Source organism: Palaemon carinicauda, chromosome 18 (assembly GCF_036898095.1).
Source record: "Palaemon carinicauda isolate YSFRI2023 chromosome 18, ASM3689809v2, whole genome shotgun sequence".
Classification (NCBI taxonomy): Eukaryota; Metazoa; Arthropoda; class Malacostraca; order Decapoda; family Palaemonidae; genus Palaemon; species Palaemon carinicauda.
Window position 1 is genome coordinate 15461545 of NC_090742.1, and position 18684 is coordinate 15480228.

The 18684-nt window shown below is 36.9% G+C and overlaps 2 protein-coding genes across 5 annotated transcripts in view; one reads left to right on the forward strand and one right to left on the reverse strand.

The window, feature by feature from the left end:
- Nucleotides 1-12747, forward strand: part of LOC137656985 (ionotropic receptor 21a-like) — a 17000-nt gene extending 4253 nt beyond the window's left edge. Inside the window, exons 3-9 of the mRNA XM_068391333.1 lie at nucleotides 414-545; nucleotides 915-1095; nucleotides 1840-2076; nucleotides 2812-3077; nucleotides 3246-3383; nucleotides 4085-4271; nucleotides 12236-12747. Coding sequence (XP_068247434.1) covers nucleotides 414-545; nucleotides 915-1095; nucleotides 1840-2076; nucleotides 2812-3077; nucleotides 3246-3383; nucleotides 4085-4271; nucleotides 12236-12490 — 1396 coding nt within the window. The 3' untranslated portion in view covers nucleotides 12491-12747. The remainder of the gene's footprint in view (nucleotides 1-413; nucleotides 546-914; nucleotides 1096-1839; nucleotides 2077-2811; nucleotides 3078-3245; nucleotides 3384-4084; nucleotides 4272-12235) is intronic.
- A 4926-nt stretch (nucleotides 12748-17673) lies between these two features.
- Nucleotides 17674-18684, reverse strand: part of Miro (mitochondrial Rho GTPase) — an 88458-nt gene continuing 87447 nt past the window's right edge. For all 4 annotated transcript variants that reach the window (XM_068392008.1, XM_068392007.1, XM_068392009.1 and 1 more), the window contains one exon: nucleotides 17674-18168. In XM_068392008.1, the coding sequence (XP_068248109.1) occupies nucleotides 18042-18168 (127 nt within the window). In that variant the 3' untranslated portion in view covers nucleotides 17674-18041. The remainder of the gene's footprint in view (nucleotides 18169-18684) is intronic.

Below are 18684 nucleotides of genomic sequence, written 5' to 3' on the forward strand. Positions count from 1 at the left end.
AGGTTAAAAAGTGGTTGTAGGTAGAGAGTGAAGGGACGCCTTAAAGACCATTACATAGTGCTTACAGTTCATTGCATATGGATCACTGACGACAGTAACTCCCTTGGGGATAGGATAGGATTTATAAATTTTGGCAAATTACCGCAGTGTTGGGTGCCTATGGGGGGAATCAGAATTGCAACAATGTAGCGACTTTTGTAAATTGATACCAAAAATGGATTTTGTAACCTTAAAGATTTAACCTACGATCAGGAAAGAATTTCCTCAAATAATTTCTTTTAAATAGCCTATTTTTGCATAAATGGTGGAAATATTCAATATTCTAAATTATACAAAACTATTGCTGTGCCAATGTACTAACTTCTACATTTTAAGGTAAACTAACCGCAAACATTTACTGTTATAATTTTCAGGTGTAGTCTCTATTCTCACCTGCCTTACTCATCAGTTGGAAGGGATCAGGTCTATAGATTGGCCACCTGGAGAAAGAGAAAAGGATTCTCTCTCACCTCCAACCTTCCTATGTTTCCTCCAAAATTCAACAAGTGAGTAAATTCTTTCTTCCATTTATAAGAATTTATTAGTATAACTTATGGCCATAGCTTCATTCATACCTTTAAGATGTGTAATAGATAACTTGAGTATACACTATTCTATCTATTTACAAAGGCACTACCCACAATTTTTTTTGGGGGGGAGGGGGGTAGCCAACATCAAACAAGGAACAAAAGGGGACATTTCCTCTCTCTGCTCCTCCCAGCCTGACGAGGAAATTCTGCTGAGTTTGGCTGGTACTGTTAGGGTGCCACACGTTCTTCAGTAATTATGTGGTGGGGTAAGACAAAATTAATATCTACAAAACTATTCATATATCTCAATCATTTCAATTGTTCTCCCTTTTCCCCTTAAACCAGTTTCTTTGGATTTCCCGTACCAGTCACGGCTCTTCCTTTCCCTCCTTTTTGGGACGAGAGGAAGTCTCAAGGAAGCAACTCTGGTGTCACCTATTCCGGGACTGACTTTTACCTTCTGGATGCCATAGCAAAAGCGCACAACTTTACAATATACGTAGTACCGACAAAGAATTGGGGCGAGGTGAGTGTGTCAATACTTAATCAAAAGAAAGCTTACGTTGCAATGTTACTCGCCAGGAATTTATATGAATCAGGTTACGGAAATTTCATATTATTATGATTGTGGAGCTCCTTAGCATTACAAATACTACAAAGATCTGATTTGATTAGTTACACTAACCATATGATACACCACAAGTTAAGTCATCATTTTATATATCATTCTGAGATCCTAATGGAATCTGACCTTCTGAATAGTCAAAATGTGATCATTAACAAGTCCATTACAGTAAACTCTACACTCATAAACTCTAAATAAACTACTGTAATCCAAAGCCAATAGTAAAAGTTCTAGTGTCTAACATAACCCAGCTCATAACTACCCCACGCCCAATCTTACCATTGCTAGTGAGCTACATGTGTACCAAGTTATTAGTGCATAATGAAATGTTTTTACAAAAGGAGTTATGTATTTGATTCCGCACTTATTTGAATAATTTGAAATTTATTGCTCACAAGTTCATGTCATTGAAATTTCCCATGTCGGAGACTTACTACTTTTTATCTTATTTTCAACATAAGCCTCTTTAATCACAAAAAGGACTGCAATATATAGGAGTATAGCAAGCAAACATAGGAGGCTGACTCACCACAGGAATCATAAAATTGCACTGATATAAAACATAAAGCCTCAACCTTTAACAATTACATAAAAATTAATATGATAACATACAAAATTCATTAAATAAAGGATATTTTCCTACAGGTACTTGACAAAGTCGAAATTCGAGAATCTTTTATAGCTTCAGTCTTCCATGCTGTTCTACCTATGCGTTTGAAGAGGTTTGATTACTCCTCTATCTACGAGTACAGTTCTGTCGACTTTAGCTTCGCTAAGCCAGAGGTTAAACCACAGTGGCAAAGTCTTTATTACCCACTTAGCCCTAAAGTTTGGATCTCAATCGTTGCATTGATCATTATAATGGTGGTATTAGTAACCATGGTAAGTTTTGTTTTTTAGAGCCATACATACTCTTCTATACAATCGCTTGTATCTGCATACAGTTATTCTATAAGAGTTATTACACTATAAGGTATCTGAAACATCCAAGTGATGTCATTTTTTCTGTTTATGAATTAATTTTCATTTGTCATAGTTTGTGTTCCTTACTTGACAATCGATATGTTTAGAATATAAGCATAAGTGCCAGACTTAATAACTAGGAAAATTCTCTTCAAAGTTTCGCAACATTCAGAATACCATATCTTCAAAACCACTCGTATAATTTCATGAAATCAACGCCAAAATGTAGCTGAATATCTTGACTATCAACTCTGACCAAAAGAATATTAAATATTTGTTTTGACTGTGATGAATCTTATTGACTTCCTATTTCAGGTGCTTTGATTTATGTTTTCTAATCACAGTATGAAATACTTGTACCTAACATGATAATCCAGAGCATTGCATATGCATGCATTCTTGTTTTTCCTAATTCTATAGTAAATTAATTTTTGCATTTTGCTTTAATTGATCAATCTTCTCACCAGACATATCTGAATTCTGTTTTTATTACATTACTGTACTAAAATTCTAAATTATAAATAAAACATACAACAGTACTTCATTATTAATCATTAAATAATCTTGAATATTTACTTTCTTGAATACCAAAAACTATCACTGCTTTCATGACTTACTTTAGTGAAAATTGCACGCTAATCCTCAAAATTCCAGTTCGTTCGGGTTTCCCACTCTTTGGAGGTAAATGGTAAACTAGACACAGCAACGGCCATTCAAGAAATGGTGGGAACACTTTTGGGTCAGAACTTATCTCACAGTCTTCCGAAGAGTCAGTCGAGGAGAGTTTTAATTGGGTCCTGGATGGTTTTTGCTTTCATCTTAGGCACAGCTTTCCGTGGAAACCTGATTGCTTATCTTACTCTTCCGAAGTATCCTCCACGACCTGAGAATTTGAAGGAACTACTAAGAGTGGCTGAAAGGTACACTACAGTAAATTTATTGACTGTAAAATATCCTAATCAAATATATCTTTGTATAACAATTGATTTGACCTATATGTAAGGAACTTGCCTTGACAGAGATACTTAAATATAATGGGTTTACTAAAAGCAAGAAATTTAAACCTATGTGACTCACTTTTTCATCAGGATAACTATGCCGCCATATGGGAAAGACTTCAAAGCATTTTTCAGCCAGTCAGATTCTGCAGACTTCATCAAACTTGCAAACCTCATGCATATTGTGCCTTCAGTCCACGAAGGCCAGGAACAAGCTCTTCAAAGAAGGTATGCAGAAGTGAACTTCAATCTCCTCTCCTCTGTTTGATCGTAATATTCATATTTCTTAGTAACTACTGTAATGTCTCTAATGTCGCGAGATACTAAGGGCCTTCACTACAGTTGCCTAAGAAGCCCAATCTCTTGCTGTCTTAGGCAGATTATCCAGACCAATTTATAATTCTTTCTTTACAGCTCTTAATTCAGTAAGTCTAGACTGCCTTTCAGGATTCTGAGGTCCAAGAAGACAATAAATAACAAAAGATTTTCTAAGCATTAGAATAAATTATTTTTTGCCAACTGATAAGGCACAGTGCAGTACTATATATGAATCTTGTAATAAAAATAATGTACCAAGTCCCTTAGATAAGAACTTCCAAGATAAGGACCTGTGTGTGTGTAATGAATTTTTCTTTGAATAGGTGCAAAACATATCACATATTAATTGACCTTTTAAATCGTATTTTTGTATAGAAATAGCTGTAAGAATTCTTGATGCATGTGTAGGATACCTCACTAATGTTACCAAGACAGCTGGAAAAAAAATGGAGAGTATGGGTTAGGGGTAATGAGCTTTAGGATTAAGTTATACTGGAACTGAAGAGAACTTAACAACTAAAGATCCCACCTTTTAGAATAAATATAATTCTTGAGTAGGGGAACTTATTAAGGATCTGAGAATTGGTGTTAAATTTCCATTTTTCTTTCAGGCAAGGTCACTTGGATACCCGACGTTATCAAGAGCACTACATTGCACAATTCCACACTCGGATTGATGGCTCTACAAAACTTTACGTTGGGCGAGACGGTGTCTTACCGGGGAAATCTGCTTGGCCTTTACCACACGACTCTCCATATGCAAAAACCATCAACAGAGGTCTTATAGCTGTGCTTGAGGTAAGTTGTCACCAGTAGTATTAATTAATAATTCTCATAATTCATCTTCAGGTTAAAGTACTGTAAAGTATGTTTCTTTGTTCACACAAGAGAATCATAGGAATTTAACCCCATTTAAATGTGGTGAGTCACTTAAAATCTATAAGACCTAAAAACAAGCAGCTATAAATACACTTACAGTTTATGATTACAGAAAGTTCTCAACTTAAGATGGAGATCTGTTCTTATGATGTGTAGTAAATTTAGTTTTGATGGAAGTCGGAACACACCTAAATATGTAAGCACCAAAGTCACTCACTCATACAAATGCAGTAGTAAAGTCATAAACTAAGACATAAAAAAATCGTGACATGAAAATTAAACTAGGACTAAAAACACATATGGATGATATACTGTAAAATGATATTTTAATTATAAAATAAATTTTTGAATATACTTACCCGGTGAATATATAATAGCTGCAACTCTGCGGCTCGACAGAAAACACACTCAAAAAACTCGCGAGCGATCGCTATGAAGGTTGCGGGTGTGCCCACCAGCGCCAACTGTCGGCCAGATACCACTCGTATGTAAACAAAACCTTCAATTCTTCTCGTCCCGCTGCGTCTCTATTGGGGAGGAAGGGAGGGTCATTTAATTTATATATTCACCGGGTAAGTATATTCAAAAATTTATTTTATAATTAAAATATCATTTTTAAATATTTAACTTAGCCGGTGAATATATAATAGCTGATTCACACCCAAGGAGGTGGGTAGAGACCAGAGTTAATTACGTTTACAGCGTATAAGCTAAGAGTTTTTTCATTTTGACAGTTATCAATATAACAAAACCAAAATATATAGGTACCTGGTAAGGAAGTTGACTAAGACGATTACTCTGCCTTGTAAGTCTGTCTTCCTCACGGAGCCCAGCGATCCTCTTAGGATGCTGAAAGACTCCCAGGAGCTGAAGTATCAAGGGTTGCAACCCATACAACAGGACCTCATCAAACCCCTAATCTGGGCGCTCTCAAGAAATGACTTTAACCACCCGCCAAATCAACCAGGATGCGAAAGGCTTCTTAGCCTTCCGAACAACCCATAAAACAATATTAAAAACATTTCAAGAGACAGATTAAAAGGATATTGGAATTAGGGAAGTGTAGTGGTAGAACCCTCACCCACTACTGCACTCGCTGCAACGAATGGACCCAGTGTGTAGCAGTCCTCGTAAAGAGTCTGGACATCTTTTAAGTAAAATGACGCGAACACTGACTTGCTTCTCCAAAAAGTCGCGTCCATAATACTTTGCAGAGATTTATTTTGCTTGAAGGCCACGGAGGTTCCTATATCTCTAACTTCGTGCGTCTTAACCTTAAGCAAACATCGGTCTTTCTCATTCAAGTGAGAATGAGCTTCTCGTATTAAAAAAATCTGATAAAATATGACAAAGCATTCTTTGACATAGGCAATGAAGGTTTCTTAACTGAGCACCATAATGCCTCAGATTTCCCTCGTAATGACTTAGTACGAGCTAAATCGAACTTAAGAGCTCTAACAGGACATAATACTCTTTCCAGTTCGTTGCCTACGATCTCTGATAAGCAAGGAATATCAAAAGATTTAGGCCAAGGACGAGAAGGCAGTTCATTTTTTGGCCAGGAAACCAAGTTGAAGTGAACAAGTGGCTTTTTTCTGTAGAAAAGCCGATGTTCTTACTGAAGGCATGAAGTTCATTGACCCTTTTAGCCGAAGCCAAGCACACTATGAAAAGTGTCTTGAGGGTGAGATCCTTCAGGGAGGCTGAATGTAATGGCTCAAGCCTGTCTGACATGAGGAACCTTAGGACCACGTCTAAGTTCCATCCAGGAGTTGCCAAACGACGTTCCTTAGAGGTCTCGAAAGACTTAAGGAGATCTTGGAGATCTTTATTGTTGGAAAGATCTAAGCCTCTATGTCGAAAGACCGAAGCCAACATGCTCCTGTAGCCCTTAATCGTGGGAGCTGAAAGGGAGTGAACCTTTCTCAGATATAAAAGAAAATCTGCGATTTGGGCTACAGAGGTACTGGACGAGGACACAGATGCTGACTTGCACCAGTCTCGAAAGACTTCCCACTTCGACTGGTATACTCTAATGGTAGAAGCTCTCCTAGCTCTTGCAATCGCACTGGCTGCCTCCTTCGAAAAGCCTCTAGCTCTTGAGAGTCTTTCGATAGTCTGAAGGAAGTCAGACGAAGAGCAGGGAGGCTTTGATGGACATTCTTTACGTGGGGCTGACGTAACAGATCTACCTTTAGAGGAAGACTTCTTGGAAAGTCTACCAGCCATTGAAGTACCTCGGTGCACCACTCTCTCACGGGCCAGAGGGTAGCAACCAACGTCAACCTTGTCCCTTCGTGAGAGGCGAACTTCTGCAGTACCTTGTTGACTATCTTGAATGGTGGGAATGCATATAAGTCCAGAAAAGACCAATCCAGTAGAAACGCGTCTATGTAGATTGCTTCTGTATCTAGGACTGGAGAGCAATAGATTGGTAACCTTTTGGTCAACGAGGAGGCAAAGAGGTCGATGGTGGGTTGACCCCAAGTAGCCCAAAGACTCTTGCCCACGTCATTGTGGAGGGTCCATTCCGTGGGTATCACCTGACCCCTCCGACTGAGACAGTCTGCCAAGACGTTCAAGTCCCCCTGGATGAATCTCGTCAACAGGGAGATGCCTCGAATTCTTGACCATAAGAGAAGGTCCCTTGCGATCTCGAGCAGCGTGAAGGAGTGTGTGCCTCCTTGCTTGGAGATGTACGCCAAAGTTGTGGTGTTGTCTGAGTTGCCTCTACCACTAAGTTTCGAAGAAGCCTTCTAATATCATCAAGGCCAAGTGGACTGCTAATAGCTCCTTGCCGTTGATGTGCATGCTCTTCTGACTTGAGGTCCACAAACCCGAGCATTCCCGACCGTCCAGGGTCGCACCCCAACCCAAATCCGACGCGTCTGAGGACAAAACGTGGTTTGGGTTCTTGACTGCTAGGGATAGTCCCTCTCTCAGACTGATATTGCTGTCCCACCATTTCAGGCATGCCTTTACTGGTTCGGAGACTGGGAATGATACCGTCTCTAATGTCTTGTCCTAGTTCCAGTGAAAGGCTAGATGGAACCGGAGAGGCAGAAGGTGTAGTCTCCCTAGTGAGACAAACTGCTCCAGGGATGAGAGAGTCCCTACGAGACTGTTCCAACTCCTGACTGAATAAACGTTTCGTTTCAGCATTAGTTGGACTTCGAGCAGGGCTTGACTGCGAATCTCCATCCCCAAATATAGAATAATCTGGGATGGGATCAGTTGGGACTTTTAGGTTGACCAAAAGTCCCAACTCCCTGGCCAGACTCAACGTCCAATGTAGATCCTGCAGACAGTGAAGACTGGACGATGCTCTGAGAAGCCAGTCGTCCAAGTACAGGGAGGCTCGGATCCCCGATAGATGGAGGGATTTTGCCACATTCCTCATGAGCCTCGTAAACACGAGAGGCGCAGGACTGAGGCCAAAGCACAGGGCTCGAAACTGGTACCCCACATTCCTGAAAACAAACCTCAGAAACGGTTGGGAATCCGGGTGTATAGGAATGTGGAAGTATGCCTCCTGAAGGTCGAGAGAGACCATCCAGTCGCCTTCCATAAATGCTGTCAAGACAGCCTGGTAGACTTCATCGTGAAGTTTGTCTTGACAATGAACACATTGAGCGCACTTGCCTCTTACGTACTCCTGCAGTGAACATGGCTGCCAAATCATGGAGCCATCCCTGAGGGACTTGTTCCTGCAGAGAACGTGGCTGTCAGATCATTGGAGCCATCCCTGAAAGCCTTGTTTATGCATGACATAATTGTACAGCAAAACTTCAAAGGCTCGAAAATAGCTGTGAAGTCGACCTGTAAAATCTTGGAGCGTCTCATGGCCAGGCGCCAGGGAGAGTCTATGAGGTTTGAGAAGTTTATCTGGGCAGAGGCAGGAACTCCCAAGCCGAGAACTTCTCTGGTGTCATATCAGACTCTCGCAAGAAGGGAAAGCAAAGGCTGTCTCCCCCAAACTCCTCCTGGTGATAAACCAGTCGCCTAGCAAACGTAAAGCTCTCTTAGAAGAGCGAGAGAGCACTAGCTTATAAAACAACGGCTTCGAAGTAGCTAGGCCTAGTGTAAGCTCTGACGTAAAGGCGAACGAGGAGCAGCAGTTACAAAAAGATCCGGACAAAGATCCTTAAAAATCAGCATGATTTATTTAAAGTCCATAGAGGGCTAAGCAGCTTTAGGCTCCTCTCCGTCTGACAGAGTCCTCAAGGGAATATCAGTAGGAGGGGGAACAGCAACTTCCTCATCTGAAGGAACCTTGTCCGATAATAGCCGAGTCTCAAGCAAGGGAGAGACCTACCGTGGTGGCAATGCTTTACAAGCAGAGTCCACACGCACTGGTGCATTAGTAGCGGACCAGGACGCAACGTCATGTAACTGCTTGACAGTCTGTGAACTGTCAACAACAACAGGTGCGTGAGACCAGGACGCAACGTCATGTAACTGCTTGACAGTCTGTGAACTGTCAACAACAACAGGTGCGTGAGGACGCACAGCGTCCACTCGAGACTGCTTGACCGCCTAGACTGAGCAGTCAAAACAACTCTAGAATGCGGAGGTTGACGCTCAGCGTCAAAACAAGTCAACTCCGATTGTTAGCGAACGTCCTGAACGTCAACAGGAGCATCAGCAAGTGGCCTAACGTCCAAATGTGGCTGAAAATCCACACGAGACCGCATCGAGTGTGGTTCTAAACAACCTGACTGACGTGACTTGGCTACGCCAACGTCAACAGGACGCACAAAGGAACGTTAGGGTGGATGAAGGCCAGGATCTCGATGAGATAAACGGCTAGGCTCAACGGACTTATCGGCAGAATAGTCTTCCATAAGGGAGGCAAGCTTATTCTGCATGTCTTGCCGTACAACCCATTTAGGATCAACGGGAATGGTTGCGGTAAGAGACGAGGGTAACGTCTGTGACCGCAAAACCTTGCCTACAAAAAGACTCTCGGAGTCTGTGTTACGCTTTTGTTAGGCGGCGAGCAGTCTTCCGATGACTGCATAGGGTCAGAGCTGTCCTAATGGTTAAAACCAGGACGCTGGACCTGTCCTGAAAGGACTGACTTTCGCTTAAAGGGCCTCGAAACCTTGTTGCACGGTTTCTTATGCGAAAAGCCTTCGGATGACGAGGAGAAAATCGTCTCTCTCGCCTTATGGTAGGGGTGATCTTGGTAAGATACACCCGATACCATAGAGGGAACGTCTGTTCGCTGATCAAGGCCTCTCGAACCCATAAGTCGTACGACATTACTTCTCCCCTGGGCTTGGGAGCTTGCAAGAGGTCCCGGACTAGGCGAACGACAGGCACGAACAGATGAACCCTCGGTCGCAACACTGATAACACTTTGCGCAATATCACTTTATCACTACGATTTTCTGTTTTGCACTTATTTCACTGAAATCGAATTTTTTTAACAATTCACATTAGGTATGAATAAAACTGATTTCTACCTGAAGCACGCAATTCTACCCTCATCAAAAGGTTGTAATTGCGAAATCAGTCTATAATGTAAGCACATTAATACCAGCAAAAAACAGTAAACATATTTTAAGATAAAAAAATCAGTGGCTGGGGAAGAGACTAAACACTAGTTCATTCAAAACTACGTTTTCAATCTCTCACCGTACATTGCCTTGGGACGAGAATAAAAAACTAAAAACGTTTTATCCTTTCTCCCCGTACAGAGACTCGGGACGAGAGTAACTCGAGAACAACGTTACCCGCTTGGGACGAGATAAAGATCGGAACGTTTTCTCTCCTCTCTCTCCCTCCGTCTCTATATCTCTCTCTCTCTCTCTCTTGATTTCGCACCTAAGAGAAGAGCCCACTTACGTTTCGTCAAAAAAACAGGTTATTTGACCAAAGGAAAAAACTGAAAGGCTTTTCAATTAAAAAGTTCCTTTAAAATAGAATTTAAAACATTTAAGCTTTGAAAGAAGAATGAACAAAACGTCAGAATCGATTTACTCTTTCTGCAAAGTGAAACCGTGATACTCTCTCTCTCTATCGTAACGATAGAGCGCAAACTGCGTAGCATAAATAAACTAAACGTTAGTTCATCTTTGAAACAGTACGAAGACTATTCAAAGAAAATCTTTCATAAAATATCTATTAAAAAATATTCATTTAATAAGTTTTAAATCATTAGCTCTTTAAAAGCTATTTACGATTGAAAGGGCTCAACGTTGTTTAACTTCGGTTTCCAAGTTAGGACCGCCTACTCTCAGGAAAGGTCGCATATAAACAAATCATTAAAATTTATTTTGATGTTTATTATAAATGGAAAGCTAATCGAAGAGGCCTAATAAAGGCGGTTGAGATATAAAATATAGAGGAAAATCTATAATTAATTTATAACGTGATAAGATAATTGCTAAAAGCCTAAACACACTTCCGTACTGAGGGAAGGGTCGGCCATTTAAAAGTCAAGGAAAGTCCAAAAAACAATCCAAAGTCATCAAAAATTAAATCTATCCAAAAACGAGTTCAAGATTTAAGTTGAAGATAAAACACCTGTACTGCGAAAGCTCAAACCAAAATGAAGTACTTCACCAAATATGTTAAGAAAACTCCAGGTTCTACAGCGAGTATGAATACGTCTTGTCGTCAACGTCGACAGAGAAGAATTGAAGGTTTTGTTTACATACAAGAGTGGTATCTGGCCGACAGTTGGCGCTGGTGGGCACACCCGCAACCTTCATAGCGATCGCTCGCGAGTTTTTTGAGTGTGTTTTCTGTCGAGCCGCAGAGTTGCAGCTATTATATATTCACCGGCTAAGTTAAATATTTAAAATATATATATATATATATATATATATATATATATATATATATATATATATATATATATATACATATATATATATATAAATATTATATATATATATATATATATATATATATATATATATATATATATATATATATATATATATATATGTATATATATATATATATATATATATATATATATATATATATATATATATATATATATATATATATACTATATATATATATATATATATATATATATATATATATATATATATTAGATTAAAAAAATGGAAGTAAGAAAAAAATACAATTCTTTACCTTCACTTCTGTGGTTGGTTTGCCACTAAAACAGCTTGGTTGCAGTATGTGGCAGATGTTCATTGATATGTTTCCATTTTCCCTTTTCTTCAAAGCACTGCCATCTTTGTCTGCCTAACACTTGGGAATCTTAATGAAAGGCATACTTCTGGAAACTGAGTGACACTATGTTCCTCACTCAGCCACAGCATTACACTTTTTTCCCTCTGTCATCAGAGAACATATTTTACAGCTGTACTCACAAGAACTAGTTCTCAGTGGGCTTGAAAAGTTTTTATTTACAATACATATGTCAGAAGTTGAATAAAGATTTCTCTTAATATGTTGGAGATACTCTCAAAACGATGCGAGTTGATAACGAGGGCCTTTTTTATACTGTACTACTCTTTTTTGGTATATAACTTCATAGCAAGTGATTCTACTGTATTATTATACAGTATTAGGGTATGGCTTGCATAATCTCGTTACTTGACATATGTTGAATTTTATAAGAATATAATGATGATAAAGGCTCTTCTTTACACTGATTATACCTTATCAACATATTTACACATTTTCATTACCATAACTTCAAACTTTCATAGATTACTCCCCCCTGATTTATTTCCTATACCATATGTAAAATGCAAGGACAACAATCAAAATTCCTAGCAAAATAATAGGTTTAAAAACTATTTGTTCTGCCAATTTAATATAGTGTCACAAATAAAATCGAACATATTTTGTTTTGATAAACCCCAAGAATATCATCTATTTACTTTTAATCACAGGCAGGTCTTTATGAGCACTGGAGCGAACAGCTGATCGAGGAAACGAAAAGCGAGACAAGACGTAGACTGCGGGAAAAGCAAGAAATGATGACACTAGAAGGGAAAACTGATCTCCAAACAGACACTGAAAAACCTACCATGGCTCTAACTCTTGTACATGTGCAAGGACCTCTCATGCTGCTGGTTATAGGTCACAGCTTAGCTATCGTTGCCTTTGCCTCAGAATATGCTATGTCTTACTATATCAAACGGTAAAAGTTTTCTAAAGATGATTTTATGGTGTACCTCAATTTCTGACTATTAGTATGACTTGTTAGTTCTACACTCAAGATCCGAGTTCTTTAATCTTTTACTACATTAGTATTGATGTATGCCACACAACCATAAGTGTTTTAATTCTTTTGAATTTTTAGTTTTCCTCTGTTGTTTAACATAAATTTCTGGTGTGTACATATTTTACACCAAAAATATATCATTATTATTAATATTATTACTTGCTAAGCTACAACTCTAGTTGGAAAAGCAGGATGCTATAAGCCCAGCGGCTCCCACAGGGAAAATAGCCAAGTGAGGAAAGGAAACAAGGAAAAATAAAGATTTAAAAAGAGTAACATTAAAATAAACATCTCCTTTATAAACTATAAAAACTTTAACAACACAAGAAGAAGAGAAACAAGACAGAACAGCTTCAAGTTTTCTCAGAATTTACTTTAGACTACAGGATATCTGATCCCAATATAGTAACCCCTTGGCTATCACGGGTGTTCCGTTTCAGTGGGGCCCCAACATCCCGCCGTAGCTGAAAAACTGCGAAGTAGATACAGAAGTCTACTGAATATTTTTTCCTTATTTTTAATTCTTTTTTTTTTTTTTAGGAATTTAAACTTTTATAAATACAGTACTCCTAACACTCATATAAAAGCATTATATATCGTACTTGTAAAACACTTCAAGTTATCCATAAAAGTTACTCAACTTTCAAAACGTTGAAAAGAATTAGTGTAATAAGCTTTGAATATATAAAATAAAATTTACGCCAAAAACACAGAAGAATATCCTTTGTAAACAATACGTAATCTGAAACGATAAATACTCTGAACGAACATGGTAAAACGACAGGGGAGGTCCTGCTGAGAGTGGGGTTCTCCTGGTGTATGGGACCAGAAAAGTAGCAATTAAAGTAAAATAAGTAAGAAAGATTTACTTTTACTATAGACATATCCTTACACATACATAAATGAAAAAATTAAAACACTCACCCTTGAAGTTATGTAAACTCCATCCTTACGATAGCCTTATTGAGCGAAGGTACCACCCTTTTAGCTGTCTTGTTAAAAGTGACATTTGCCATCGTCTTTAGATTCTTTTGGTCCTGTTGATGTAGCGAATGATAGATTAGTTGATAACGTACTGGCAGCTTATACACGCATAGCTTCTCTCTTCCTTAAGCATGTTGAGAAGTTTTATCTTCTCCGCTATAGTAAGCATCTTCTGATGATTGGGTTCACTGCCAGAAACATTAGGTGTAGAATGTTTAGCTGGCATTGCAGGGCTTGAAACCAATTCAAAATTCTAGCCAAAATGTTAAGGAACACTACACAAACAGATACACACAGAGCGATGTCACGCAGGTACATGTAGAAGCAAACTGGACGGCGTGGAATACTTAAGAATGATCCTGTGGTCTAATAGCCAGATAGCGACCAGTATACTGTGATGCTCCGATTGGTCATGTCTCCTCTATCGGTCATAATGTGCCTTGTATGAAAACATCTGGGCAAGCTAGGCCACAAGCCCTCCGGTCCCCGTGTTTTGTTTTCCATATGGATGCAAGATTCTTTATTATCTACAGCACACCACACATTTTCTTAATCTCGACAAGCTAAACAAACTGTATAGAGTACAGTACATTGCATGCTTGCTCCTAAACCAAATTTCTGTATTCTTATTTATTACTGTAATTTACTTTATTGTTATTTACTCCCATAAATTACTATTTAAAATAACAAATCTAAATCTGAAAAAACTCGGCTGCCTTCAGAAACCTGTGATTTAAAATGGTGTCTGCAATATAGATTTACATATATACTGTATTTATATCTGCCACTGTACTGAAAGAGCGATAGGTGAACAACAATATGGCGAGGGATTATTGTAATTTTGTTATTACTAAAATTGATTTTATACAAAATTAATCCAAATAGGTAGGTGATTTTATTACAAGGATATAAAATCTCACATATAATTCCGAGATATCTACGTAAAAATTCATTTGAAATCCTTACTTGCCAAACACCCTAAAATTAATTCTGAACTTTAAATTGGTAAAGTGCTGTTAGGACTAAATAACAATTCCTTCATTAACAGGATCTATTGTTATTTATGTAAATTTTTTTTAAAGTTATTCCTTCCTAGTTAAGCATAAACTAATTTTCATACAAACTTCTGAAATTGTCATACTTCCTGAAATTATGAGCTTTTAAAGGGTATGAAAAACTGTAAGTCATGCGGGCTAATTTTCCACTATGTAAACATTAAATAGCAGGTTCAATCTTATCGATTACATTTAAAATATGAATAAACAAGAAATTTATTGAAAAGAACATAATCACAATACTGTGTACGCTAACAAGAATTATCCATTTCTAAATGAATAAGTTTTACGTTTAGCACAAATATTCTTTTCACAAAATATCAAAATATATAGTAAATATATCAGTCAATGGTGCATATCATAGATTACATATGATCTATGTACTACCAATAATAAAATAAGGAAGCATGTTTCTTGGTTTTATTTAAAACACCCTCAAGTAATTTTCCCCTTGATCATCAGTGACAAATCATAACATTATCTAAGCACAGAATATCAATAACTAAGAATAACTATCTAGCAATTTCTGACACTTCTTTCAACCTCTTCAGATAAGCTTAGCACAGAACTAACATACAATCAAACAAATTTAAATTTGTAAAAAATATAACTATTGCTCCCACCACTAACTAGAATTAGTCCTACTACAGACATACCCATTATAATATTAAACTCTTGACAAGGAAAGATCCTGCGTTTCATCATATAACTTGGTTTCTTGAAGAGAAAAACAGTAGCGATACATTAACTTTAGAGCAGTCCCTGAATAATTTCTAAGTTTTAAGATATTACTAATTAATCTCCCTTACTTCACTCATAATATTGTCATTTAGGAGAGATTTACTTGAAATTATTTCAGTTCTGTTATTTTTACCTACAGAATATAGTTCCTTTGATAGAAAAACAAGAATTTCATGACAATTTGTGTTCAAAATATCACTACATTATTTTTTGGCTGAGAAAATGCACAGGAAATTTTCCTTTAGCCTCAATTGATTTATATTAACATTATTACTGTATCTTACTTTGTGTTCATTAGCTTTGTACTTAAGGATACCCAAATCTCCTACAGTAGACTCGACTTCCAAAAGTACCCCTTCCACAGTCGCTTCCTTAAATTATCCAAATTATGAATGTAATAAAAATTCTACATTTCAGATATACCATGATCCAAAAAGCTTCGACTTGTATTTCATCATTTGGGTCGTTTATTTACAAAAGACTTTGTTCTCCCCAATCCACCTCAATGGATGATGTAAATTATTGAAGTACTGTATGGTATAACCATAATCCAGCTAACTTGATGGAAATGAGGCACTAAAAAACTGTTACATTATAATCAAACTTTTGATCAGTCGACAGAGTTGGATTTAAGCTATATAACCTGGTGCTGAGACCAATGCCTAGTACAGTACTATACAGTATATACATAGATTTGTAGGTCATACAAACACATCCCTGAAATTCATGGACCATCCCTAAAGGATAATTCAACTACTGTATTGATATATTAATATGATAAAACTTAGGTGTACTTACATTTTGATGTAACCGATTATCCCATCACAACTCTAAGCACTAAGATTCAAACTCTAATTACCTCCATCTGTGACATTTCCTATACACCAAGCAAAATTTTTTTTAGAAAGTGGAAACAAATGTTTCACTACAAAAACACATACGTACTGTATTGAACATTATTTTAACTCAAATCTGTCAAATAGTATCAGGAGTCATTTCTCTTTGGGAGTAAACTAGGATGCCTAATTAAATGTTTCAATTTCTCCATCCAGTAAGACTCCAATATGCAGGTTCCACTTCCATAAAAATATTTTCATTACTAAATAGTGAAATTCTTTATATTGTCTTCAGTTGTCCATATCCTTTTAGAACAGTATAATTAGTTCACCATAAATTACCAGCTCGTAAAACACGAGCAGATATCCACCTATTTATTTTTTTCCTATCAATCCAATTACTTACAAAATTGTGTTATGATCTACATGCATGTTATTACAGGTATAATTATCAGTTTATCCAGAAGAATATCAAAATGTTGACATCGACAGCTACAAGAGATGCGCTTCTTAGCATTTGCCAGTCTTATTTCATTTTAATCAGTATGGGAGGAGATTCAAGAGAGGATCAGCCTTCTATTAGAGGGATGTTTCCTTAAAGGTGGGCATAAACTGATCACTGAGGGTAAAAACCCATTTCACAATTGATTCTGATGCCTGGAATCTTACCCACATACTGTACTGTACAAGTGAGACATGCAACATGATAGTCACACTTCACTTGACAAAAAAAGGTCTGAAGTAAAACTGTGACAAGGAAGTTGGAATCAAGTTCTTGTAACTTTTGACTTAAAATATACAAGACAATGTTAATGATATAATAAAAAAAAGTACTGATCTTGATTCTAAATACAAAATTGTTGTGCTCTGTATATTTATCATAAATCAACCTGTTTTGTGGAACTAAAACTGATGTACTGTACTGTACTCATATGAAAAATTATGACAGTGGGTGGGATCAGGCATAAAAAAGTAAAATGAATTAGGAGCTAACTGCCAAGGAAACACCAAATGTTAACTTCAGTATCGTTTACAGTAAACTTCAAAGATTTGGGACTTGACAATACTGAAGTGGAAAATAAAAATGAACACAAGCATTTATAAACTAAGAATGGCAATATACATAAAAAGGAAAAATAATATAAAATAGTTGCGCTCTGGACATTTATCATAAATCAACCTGTTTTGGGGAATTGAAACTGATTTACTGTACTCATATAATAAAGTATGACAGCTGGGTGGGATCAAGCATAAAGTAAAATAATAAATTAGCAGCTAACTGCCAAGGAATCACCGCATGTTAATTTCAGTGATATTTACAGTACACTTCAAAGAAAATAAAAAAAAAAACATAAGCCTTTATAAACTAAGAATTAAAATATACATAAAAAGAATGTAAAAGGAGGAAAAGATAGAATCGTCAGGAATCTGCCAAAGGACAAAGCATTGAGGAAAGCAATGCTACAACCTTAAATAAAAAATACTGATTTTGTAAATAATTTTATTTTTCATTATGAAAAATTCCATCATCATGTAGTTTGAAAGTGTGAAAATAACACTTTATTTCAAGAGGAGCATTGACCCATTCTAATATTTACAATTACAAATATAATGTTAATTATTCTATTTACAATACACAAATGGACCATCAAATATATCTGTATCAGCTTGAGATTATGTGTACTAATGCCAATGAATACTTTTTTAAGAGAACATTATTGTACGGTAATGAAAGATGGAATAAAATAAAACTGGAGAGGACAAATACTAAAGTTACAATTTATTTTCACTGTCATATTAGCACTGTATCAATGTTTTATTAAAATAGTTATCCCTAAACCAACCGCAGTTGTGACTATCTATCGACAGATCGGAATGCTCGAGCGAGGAGGAGAGCAAAGGCTGCGATTGCAGCAACTCCTAGTCCAACCTTGAGCCATGCGCTGTGTTCCCCAACAACGATACCGAGCTGCTTGATGTGCCTAAAAGATATAGAGCAATTTTTACAGAAATGCTTTGGGTATAATCATTGAGTAATGACAACTTACTGACCTGTTGCTATTGAAAAGTACAGTATAACATCTTTGAAATTCAATAATATTCAAGGATAAATTCTTCCAACAGTCACGAACTTCATGACTTAAAATTAAAATGTTTGGTATCAATTTCACACATTTTCTAAATGTATAAAGAAAACAAGAACAAACACTCATGCATAACACATTTTTGAATGTCAAGAAACATTTTCTTGTTAAATGAATGAAACTCAGACGAAGTAATATTTCCCTTAATAAGTAGCCGCATAAAACATATAATTGGATCGAGTTCCATTTTTAAATATGTAGCTAAAATTTCGAAGTCCAACAGCTTTTAATATATAAAGCACACAGATACGTTAAAACTGTGGGTTACCATCTCATTAGGTTATATTAATAATTTATTTAAATCTATGACACATCCAGGAAAAGTCATCTGTAATTTTCCTACTCCCCATATTC